The 10044-nt window shown below is 59.7% G+C and overlaps 1 protein-coding gene across 3 annotated transcripts; it reads right to left on the bottom strand.

The window, feature by feature from the left end:
• Positions 1 to 47: 47 nt before the first annotated feature.
• On the bottom strand, positions 48 to 7620 carry LOC111161469 (sodium voltage-gated channel beta subunit 1). 3 transcript variants are annotated; one of them, XM_022525138.1, is made up of 6 exons: positions 7480 to 7620; positions 5669 to 5835; positions 4661 to 4901; positions 1179 to 1320; positions 767 to 838; positions 48 to 677 (listed from the first exon to the last, which is right to left on the bottom strand). In XM_022525138.1, exons 1-5 carry the CDS (start codon positions 7517 to 7519, stop codon positions 772 to 774), a joined length of 657 nt encoding a protein of 218 aa, XP_022380846.1. In that variant the 5' UTR covers positions 7520 to 7620; the 3' UTR covers positions 48 to 677; positions 767 to 771. The 3 variants fall into 3 exon arrangements, with proteins under 3 accessions (XP_022380846.1, XP_022380847.1, XP_022380848.1); XM_022525139.1 differs by having other exon boundaries at positions 762 to 838; positions 7480 to 7598; XM_022525140.1 differs by lacking the exon at positions 7480 to 7620 and adding an exon at positions 6623 to 6745 and having other exon boundaries at positions 762 to 838.
• Positions 7621 to 10044: the final 2424 nt, after the last annotated feature.

Here is a 10044-nt window from a genome sequence, read left to right as displayed (position 1 = left end):
CAAGGCTTTGGAGAGGGTGACAGGGCTCGAGAGAGAGACTCTGAATCAAGTCCAAGAATCTTTATTTCATGAACAAAACTACTTGTGTGAAGAGAGAAGAGGCTGAATGGGCCTTTCTAAGTGGCCCCAGTCCAAGGCTGGTGAGAGAGGGCAGGGCAGGGCTGGGGCAGAGTGCATCACAGGGAGAGGGGACCCCAGGTCCAGCCAGAGGAAGGAGGGGAAGTGTCGCCGGGGGTCTTCGGTAAACCCCCTGCCCCAAACTGTGCCGCCCCATCCGGACCCCGCCCCCCGCTGGGTGGGGGAGGAGGCAGGGGGGGCTGGGCCCCAGTAGTGTGCATCTGAAGCGGCCAATGTGTGCAAATCAGCAAGAAGGAAGGGTGCAGAGCCACTGCCCCCGCCTCACCGCCCCCCTCCTAAACAGGCAGCAGAAGCAGGGGTGGGGACAGGGGCAGTATTGCTTTACCCATCATGCATGGCGCGGGTGGGCGATGGGGCAGGAGGAAGTAGGCCGGATTGGGGGTGTGAGCCAAGCCCCCTGTCCCCTCCCACCCAGGCGGCTCCGTTGGCAGGACTCTGAGGCTCGTGGAGGTCCAGGAATGGCCAACCCCCATTGGGGGCAGGCTGTGCCCAGATGTTCCCCATCAGGGCTGGCTCTTCCTTGAGGTGGAGCCCAGGGCCTAAAGGTGAGGGAGAGACAGGTGTCAGGGATCCAGCCAGCTGACCCCCGCCCAGGCCCTCCAGCCCCCTGTCCACCCACCTACCTTACCAGGGCTATTCGGCCACCTGGACACCCGTACAGTTCTCCTTGCTTTCTGAGGTGATGGCCAGGTATTCCGAGCTGTAGGGGCAAAGGCCAGGGGTACAGTGACCAGCATCATCAGTCTGGCCCACCCCGGGGGAAACTGAGGAAGGTGGGGGTCTCTGCCCCAGTTGCACAGGGTTTGGAGTTAGAAAGGTGGGGACTGTGGACTGGACATCCAGGGATCCACGGGAAGCCCAGGCATGGGGCCTGGAGTCCTGAGTCTGAGGCAGGAGGGGACTCAGGGAGTCAGACTCTGGGTCCTGAGGGGAAGGCACAGGGGCCCGACCTTACCCATCCACGACAGCAGATGGACGTACCCCTCTGAGAAACCCGCGTGTCCGGGTCACCTGACCCCACCCCCACCGGCGCCACTCACGCGTTCTCTTGTGCGGCGGCCTCAGTGGCCGCAGCGATCTTCTTGTAGCAGTAAACCATCTCTGCCACGAGCCATATGGTCAACACCACGATGAGCACATACATCATGATCTCCGACACGATGGACGCCATGTCTCTGTTGGCTACAAGGGCAAGCAGGGTCAGGGGCCGTCAAGGCCAGGCTCAGGAAGCCTGAGGTGACCCAAGCGTGCGGGGTATGAGCCTGGCCAAGTGACCTGGCCTCCCTGGGCCTGGTCTGCCAGCGGGACCATGGTGCTTCCCTAGAGTCATCATTGTTACCGTCACTCCTGTTTTCTTTTAGAGCCCAGTGTGGGGCTTGAACTCACAACCCTGAGATCAAGACCTGAGCTGAGATCAAGAGTGGGATGATTAACCGACTGAGCCACCTGGGCGCCCCATCACTGGGATTCTTAATAACTAACCACTGTCCAGGGGGCTTTGGGATCCCCCTTAGCCTGCCTCCCTGTGTGGCTAGAGGGGGCATCTGTTTCATTCAGGCGGCCGCAGGTTCCCTGGGAGCTGCAGCTTTGCAACCAGAAGGCTCGGATTCAGATCCCAACTCTGCTACTTGCCTGCTGTGTAACCTTGGGCAAGTGACTCAACCTCTCTGAGCCTCAATTCCCCCTCTGTAAACCGGGAAGTGACAGTACTCATGCCTTCTCACGGGGTTACCGGGAAGAGAAAGCAAGTTAATCCCTGTAACACGCATGGATGGGCTCGCAGTCTGCACACTGCATAAGTGTTGGCTATTCACCGACATTTTCCGGAAACCTTCTGTCCTTTCCACGGCACTGGCTCTTGCCATCGCCAGCTTCCTCTCACTTAGCCTAAATTTAAACTGTGGAGGGGATGTGCTCAGCCAGGGAACCAGAAGCGAAGGCCACTGTGACGTCCCTGGCCGGATTTCACAGGTGTGCGCCCCATACTCCTGGGCCTCTCCTTCCAGGTGGCCAGGATCTCATTTGCCCCCACTGTCCTCACATGGTCTTTCCTCCCATCAGTGGGCACTCTCTGCTGCTCCACCCCGTGCAGATGGCACCGACGCTTTCTGGGCCAGAGGGAAAGAGGGCACAGGGCTGGGTGTTTCTCCCCTGCTTCTCTGCCAGGAGGAGCTGGTGCAAGGACTCACACCTCATTCATTCGTTCGGAAGTTCGGAATTCGTGTCATACGGAGAATGCGTGCTTCCAGCCAAGCTCTGTGCTAAATTCTTTATGTGAGCATCTCCCTGCATCTCTGAAACACCCCCAAGGATAGAGAGAGTGCTGGCTTCCCACATCAGCTGACCTCAGGAAGCACACTGAGTTGGACTGTTGCTGGGCAAAGCGTGCATCTTCAGAATTCTCCTCCCTGCTCCCGGAACTCGGTGCTCTGATGGAGTTAGGTAATCTGGTATCTCCTGCTCTCCCAGTCAGATTAGGACAGTGACTGGCACGGCTCTGCAGCCCATTTTTCAGACAAGGACACTGAGGCTCAGAAAGGGGACGGCTCTGGGCAATGACGCACGGCCCAGGATCGGATTCGGAGCCGGGATTCAACTCCAAGTGTAACTAAATGCAGGCTCTGAGCTCTTCCCTGCTCTGGAAACAACCACAGCCAAGGAAACATTGGGTAAAGGGCGCTGTACGTCCAACGTAGACTCCACCAAGCCACACAGACATTTCAGGAGGCGGGACTGTCATTCCCCCATTTCACAGAGGAGGAACCGAGGCAGAGGGGTCACTGTGGTGTGACGAGTAATGTTAAGCCAGTATGCTGGCTGACGATGAATACAGTAGAACAAGTAAAACTTTCAAATACTACAGTATGATTAATTTAAAATACTATAGCATTGTGGGTAAAGATAAAAATACTCTAGTATGATGGACTATGATAAAAACACTGTTGTATGTTTGGTAATGTTAAAAATAGTATAGTATATAGTAATATAAAATACCATACTATGGTGATAAGAAAGAAAAACCACTAGAGTATGTTGGATACTCCCATAGACTCTGGGAGGCAGTAGAATATGCTAGATCAAGTTTAAATGGGGCTCTGCTGGGTCCGGGGTGTGCTCCGTCCCTAGCCTCCGACCCTCAAGGGCAGAGCGCAAGAAGCAGTAGGACGGAAGGAACCAGGGAACCTCCCTGCTCTCCTGACCCCTGGCCTCTGCACTGATTCCCAAGACAGGATTGACACAGATTTTTGTGAAGCCACAGGATTTGGGGGCGTTTCTTGTTCCAGCCACTCCCAGGGGCGGGGCTCCGTCTTCCACATCCGTGGGTGGCCGCCCACCCAGCATCGTGACCTACAGCAAAGAGGAGCTCAGACTTGTCTCCTGCGCTGAATCCTGCTGGTTCACTTTGATAACAAACGTAAAAATGCTAATTATCAAAAGAAACCCACAGGCTCTGGCTGACAGCAGAGTGTAGTGAATCACGCCAAGAACAGAAACGGCAGCCACACATGCCTGGTTGGGTTCAAATCCAGGTTCCAGCTCTGCGATCTCGGCCACGTAATCTTACCTTCCTGAGCCTGGGCTTTCCCGTCTGTAAAGTGTGGACAGCAGCAGCCCCTAGCCAGGAGGGTGGGTGGGGAGGCTCCATGAGGGACTGCACCCCTCTTGGGGAAAGGAATGACAATGTACGGTGATAATGCGCGTGCGCCTTGGGCCCCACAGGACATACTTGCCGTGGTTCTTTGGTGCCTCAAGTTCTGGGATAGCTTCCTGACTCTAAGCCAATGGGCCCTCCGGCCCTGGAAAATTCCAATTTACACCCATCAGAAGATGGTTCAGAGAAGGGATCCAAGGCAGCTGGAGCCAAAATGATGCAATGTCCCCAAACGCCTGAGATCCTTGCTGTACGCTGTGGCCCCACACCTGCCGCTTTGGCTTCGCTGAGAGCTTGTTAGAAATGCAGCCGCGGCCCCACCCCCACCCCGGGGGTCTGCTGAGCCAAGGTCTCCCAGGATGCTCGCTCACTCGCACAGGCACAGTGGAATTTCAGGAGCTCTGCTCCAGGGGACACACTCTTATCTCTTCAGCCAGGGTGACAAAGGGAAGAGGGGCTGAGGCTACCGGACAGTCAGAACCTCCACTGTCATTCCCACTACCGGGGCAGCTGATACCGACCCACCGCTCCATCCTCACACTGCGCTGAGAGATGGCTACCGTTATCAGCCTGTTTCCCACGGGACAGCCCTTCCACAGAGACAGGAGGACACCTGCCCGACGTCCCACAGCACAGGTGGCAGTTTTGCATCCAGAACTTTCACAGGAGGGGTCTGCTGGGGCTCCGAGGTGGGTTGAAAGGAAAGGAAAGCCGGAGCTGGGGCTGGGGAGGGAGGTGCAGCTCCCCCTGCTGCCGTGGGCGTTCGCCCGGCCCAGGCGTGGAGCCAGCCTGTCCCCTGCCTGCCATCTGTCCCACCATCTGGCTGCCGGTGGGCAACAGGGGCGAGGGGGCAGGCAGGGCCGGACTCACCTTTGTCCACCACCTCAAGGTGGATCTTTTTGACGACGCTGGTGTTGTGCTCATAGTTCTCAAAGAAGAGCAGGCGGTAGACGTGGCACTCGTAGTCGCCGGAGTGGTTGTAGGTGACGTTGGTGATGAAGATGGACAGGTCCTGCAGGTCCTTGGTGCCCCGGCTGCCGTTCCACACCACCCGGCCCTCAAAACGCTCGTCCTCCTCCAGCTGTAGGACCTCGTTCTCATAGCGCAGGATCTGGGGGACAGCCGGGCTGGTCACTGCCCGCACCCGTCCCCCCCACCCTCGCCCAGACCATTCTGTCCCTCGCCCTGACACTCAGAGAGACAGCGGACACACACGTGGGCACCACGACCCTGGGCACGGAGGGCACAGGGGGGCGAGGATGGTGCCCTGGCCTGCCCCTGACACTGACTGTGTCCCTGGGCCAGGCACGCGCACTCATGTACATTTTCCTCAGGCATCCCGCCCCCCAACCCCAGCCCTCTTTCAGCCTTCCTGGCTTTCAGTCTCACCAGGCACACCCCTCAGCCAGGCAGAGAGGAATCCAATCTCAGCCACAGCAGACCCCACCGCTCTGGGAGGCCCTGTGAGTCTGCGGAGCCTCCTCATGTGTAGATCAAAATACATACAACGTAAAGGGAGGCGGGAAAGTTCTGCGTCTTTCATGATGACTACCGGAGACGGCCTTGCTGGTACTGAATCTTTGTGCCACCGTGTGCCAGGGCAACAACCGGATCAACCCTCACCCAAGCCTATGAGCTAGAGCCCACCGCCACCCCGTCTTTACAGAGAAGGAAACTGAGGCTCAGAGAGGCCCAGTGCCTGGCCCAAGGGCACCAGCCAAACAGGGGTGGAGCTGGAATCTGAATCCGGGTCATCACAAATAGCACATTATCGGAAATGAGCAAACACCCCCCACCCCGCCCCCGGCATGCTGCCTGCCACCATGTCCCACACAGAGGCCCGCCGCCCTGCACCTGTGCCCACCCCCCCACACACACCTTGACAAACTCCTCAGTGCCCTTCTGGCGGAAGGTCCACTCCGTGAAGGTCTCGGCGGTGGTCTCGCTGCGTCGCTTGCAGGAGATGCACAGAATTTTGAAGGTCATTCCGTACACGGCCTCGGTCTCTGAGTCCACCTCCACGCAGCCCCCCCAGGCTGAGGACACTGCAGGGACAGCAGGCTCAGGTGGAACAGGGGCGCCCAGCACCCAACACCAGGCTTGCTGGCTCTTGGCTCTCCGGCCTCTCGGAAACCATCTGTTTCCCCTCGATAATGAATACGAACGGACAGAACCAGATGCTCAGCCTGGCCCTGCCACTTGCTGTGTGCCCTTGGCAAGTCCCTCATCACCTCTGGCCTCAGTTTCCCGCAAACGGTCATCTCTGCTTGGAGGGGTCGCTTGGCAGATTCCAACAGTGAGGTAAAGCCCCAGCAGGGGGCCTGCCACGCAAGAAGCCCCCCACCCACCCAAACAACATAGGGCTGTCACTGTGGGAAGTAACTCAGAATCTTTGCTCTGTAGCTAAGTAGACACCCATGTACCCCTTCTTAGGAAGTCCCCCCTGCCCATGGTACCGCAGCATTTAGGTGGTGGAACTAGAATTCCAGATGTGCTAGAAGTTCAAGGGGACAGAGTCATTTCCCTAGCCCCAGAGAAGGGGTTGGGAGAAGGCAAGGCCTCAGAGGGGTTGGGGGGTGCTGGAACCAGGGCAGCCCCACACTCCAGCCCAGCTCTCCAGTCCCCCAACCCCTACCCAGCTTCTCTGGCCCCTGTTGCCCTGCCCCCAGGCTCCTCAGTTCCAGACCCCTCTCCCACCTCCTATCAGCTTCTTGAAACACACTGAGCTCTTTGCAGCCTCAGGGACTTTACACCCCCCACTGGATTCCAGTCCCCTTGGGTGCCTCCTCCGTATTCTCACCTGCCTCCCCCTTCCTCAGCCCCAGCGCTCACCAGATAATGCTGAGCCTCTCTGGCTCCAGCTCCGGGTCTGTTTCCTTGTCCCTGAGTCTCTCCTTCTGTGAATCTTGGGAACTCCTTGTCTTCCTCCGCTGCTCTTTCTAACTCCTTGAACACTTCTGTGTCTGTCTCCCTTACTTCATATCCCTTACGGAGTCTGTACCACTTTGTGTCCTCTTTCCAGGCTCCGACGGCCTCTCCCGGTCTCTCTCTCCACCTTTCCCTGTCCCTTTTAAACTCCACCTCTCCCAGTGTCTACCTGTGTCTCCGTCTCTCCTGCCTCTCTCAAGTTTGTCTCTCCGGCGCTCCCATTTCTAACGCGCTTCTCGGCCTCTCTCTGGCACACTCTACAACCTTCTCCGTCTCCTTCTCCCCCGTTATTCCCGACTCCCAGTCTCGGCGGAGCGCTCCGGAGTACTCGGAGTCGCTGCGCCTCTCGCGCCTTCCCTTGCGTCCCCATCTCTCCCTGTCTCTCGGTCTCCCCCGTCCCAGTCTCCGGGCGCCGCCTTCCCCCACCCCCTCCCGCGGCTGTGGGTGTCACATTGCAGCCTGCGGGGCTCCGGGAGCAGCTGACTCCGCGTTTCCTCGCCCCCGGCTGGGCGCCCGCAGCCGCCGAGCTGTGCCAGCCCGGCCCCCGCCCGCGCTCGCCCACCGGCACCTCCACCGCCCTCCCCCGCCCCGCTCCCCGCGCTCACAACTTCGGAAGCACACTTAGCCGGGCCGGGGAGTGGGCCGCTGGCGGGGGGGGCAGCCCTCCGCCCGCCGTCCCGGGTCCCACGCGCTCACCCCGCCCCCGGGCCGCTGCCTGGGCCGTGCCCCCCGCCGCGCACCTCCCTGCCCCGCGCACTCACCCAGTGCCGCGCCGACCACCAAGGCCAGCAGTGTCCCCATGGCTGCGCGGCGCGCGCTGCGCCCCCCTCCCGGGCCGCCGGTATTAATAGCGGGGCAAGAGGCAGCGGGCCCGGGCGGTGGTTAGAATGTCCCCGGGAGCGCGCGGGCGCAGCAGCTGCGGCTCTGGGACCGGCGAGGGGGGGCGGAGGGGGGGCGCGGCCCCCCCGCTCCGGTTACCGCCGGGGGCCCAGCCCCGGGGCCCGGCGTCCGGGCATCCCCGCCGCGCGGGCGGCGGCCGCTGCTCGGGCTGCTGCGCTGGCGCGCGCAGCCGGGCGCATTCGCCAGGTGCACCGACCCCGGCCCCGCTCCGGCTCGGGCGCGCTGGGGCGCGGGCCGCGGTCTCCTGCGCACTGCAGCGGCGGCGGCGGCGGCGGCGGCGGCGGCGGCGGCCCGGGGAGGGAGGAGGGAGCGGGAGGGGGCGGGATGAATCACCGCGGGGGGAGGGCGCGGCCGCCCAGCCTTTGCCGCAGCGGCCCAGGAGGCGCCCGCTGCACCGGCCTCTCCGGGTGGCGCAGGGGCCGCGGCTTTGGGGCATGGGCGGATGGCCTGGGTGTCCCTGACCCCTCCCGACTCTGGGGACCCCCAGCATCGGAGTCTGGAAAAGGTCACCTCCAGAGTCACGGAAGGGCTTAGAGGGCGTTTGGGGGACAGGGCTTCCGACTTCAGTTTATGGAGGTCATCCTCGTGGGATGGAGGGGGACTCGGCTCGGACCTCCGAGTGACCTCCCCTTCAGCTCCCTGACATCCGGGGCTGGAGGTCACTGTGCTGGAACCCAAGTAGGCATTAGGTGGGGGTGTCAGGCTAGGGCACCAAGAATACTTCAGACTAGCAGCTGGGACGTGCTAGATCTAGACCAGAGACCCTGCTCTGGGGGCCTGGCGGTACCATGTTTCAGGAGGAGGGTCCCTGGTCTCTGATGTTACCCCCCACCACCACTGTCCAGGCCCCTGCTGCCGGTTCTCAGCGCACCAGACTTATTTCTGCCTCAGGGCCTTTGCCCACCCTGTTCTTCCCTCTGCCTGGACCACTCTTCCCCCTGGTAACAAAAAGGCTCACTCCCTCTTCTCCCACAGCCCTTGGCTCCAATGTCACCTTCATCAGGTGTTCTGTCCATTCCCAGGAAACTGCCTCCCCTGTCCCTTACTTGACCAACTTTATTCATTTCGTTTTTTTCCACCACAGTTGTCACTGACATTATACTCTTCCTTTATATATATCTTCCTCCCAACGCCTGGCCCTCCAGCCCTGGACTACAAAGAGGCCCCCAGGTGAGGATACCATCCCGTGCACCACTGTGTTCCCAGCACCTGTTACTATGCCTGGCACGTTATAGATGCTTGATAAATATTCATCAAGTGAATAAATGCCAACGGTAGAGCCCTTCCGATACGCCAGATCCATTTCTCCCCCCCCCCCATCATGGGCAGCAAGTTCTATTATTATCCCCATTTTACGGAAGAAGAAACTGAGGCTGAGAGTGCCTCATGCCCTTGCCTAGGGTCATGTAGCCAGCCTCAGGTGGGTCTGGGATCCTGCCCCAGCAATGCTGGAGTGGAGAGGTTGGGGGTGTGGGCTCTGGGCTGTCAGGACCCGGATGGGAGTGAAAGTTCGGGCTGGCTGCTCAGGTCCTGGCCTCCAGTTCTGGGTGCAGTGAAGTTCCAGGATCCCCCTGACCCAGTCCCGCTGAGCAAGAGGAACCAGGGTGTGGGGCAGGCTTGGGGCAGAGAAACAGGAAGCCGGGGACACTGGACACCTTTGTGGTCTGGGCCTCTGTGCCAACACTTCCTGGGCTGTGAAATTGCCTTGCAGAAAATAACTCTTGCTGCACTGAGCCCTCCCCCTAGAAGTGGCAGTGAGGACAGGCCTTAGGCACTGGGCAAGGGCACCCACTCACAGCCTTACAAGCTGGTGTTCACTGAGCAGCTACCGTGGGCTTGGTGCTGTTCTCAGCACTTTACTAATATTAACTGCAATTCTTCCTACAGGGTGGGTTTTGTCACTATTCCCAGTTAACAGGTATGGGAAACGGAAGCCCAGAGTAGGTAACTTGCCATGTTCACACAGCTGGAGGGGAGGCTGGCTTGGCCCTTTGCCACTCGTGGTCCCTCCCACCTCCATCCAACCCCCTCCCTACAGTCCTCTGTCCCAAGCCATTTATTAAGAAGTTTCTCACAGCCTGTGACATGTCAAAGGTCTCTCCTTATCTCTCACTCACTCTGCTACCAGAATAGCGTTGAGTGAGACACACCTGGGTTCTACCTGGACCAGAGACTTGGCCTCTAAGCCCACTTCCTCATTGGCAAGATGGTTCCAGATGGCCTCAACCTGTACAGGCCGTGGTAGGGTCCTGCAGGGGACAGGACCCTGCATCTAAGTGTGGAGACACCAGGGACAGGCCTGCAGTGGCCTCAGACACATACCTATCTGCCTCCCCCCATCTCACGGAGTCACCATGAAACTTAAACGAGCACCAGACCTTGCCACAAAGTCTGGTCCCCATTTGGTGCTTACTACAGGAGTCACT

Source organism: Enhydra lutris, unplaced genomic scaffold (genome assembly GCF_002288905.1).
Source record: "Enhydra lutris kenyoni isolate GAN:26980312 unplaced genomic scaffold, ASM228890v2 scaffoldscaffold85, whole genome shotgun sequence".
In the NCBI taxonomy this organism is placed as follows: domain Eukaryota; kingdom Metazoa; phylum Chordata; class Mammalia; order Carnivora; family Mustelidae; genus Enhydra; species Enhydra lutris.
Note: the sequence above shows the minus strand (reverse complement) of the source record. Positions and strands in the feature narration are given on the sequence as shown.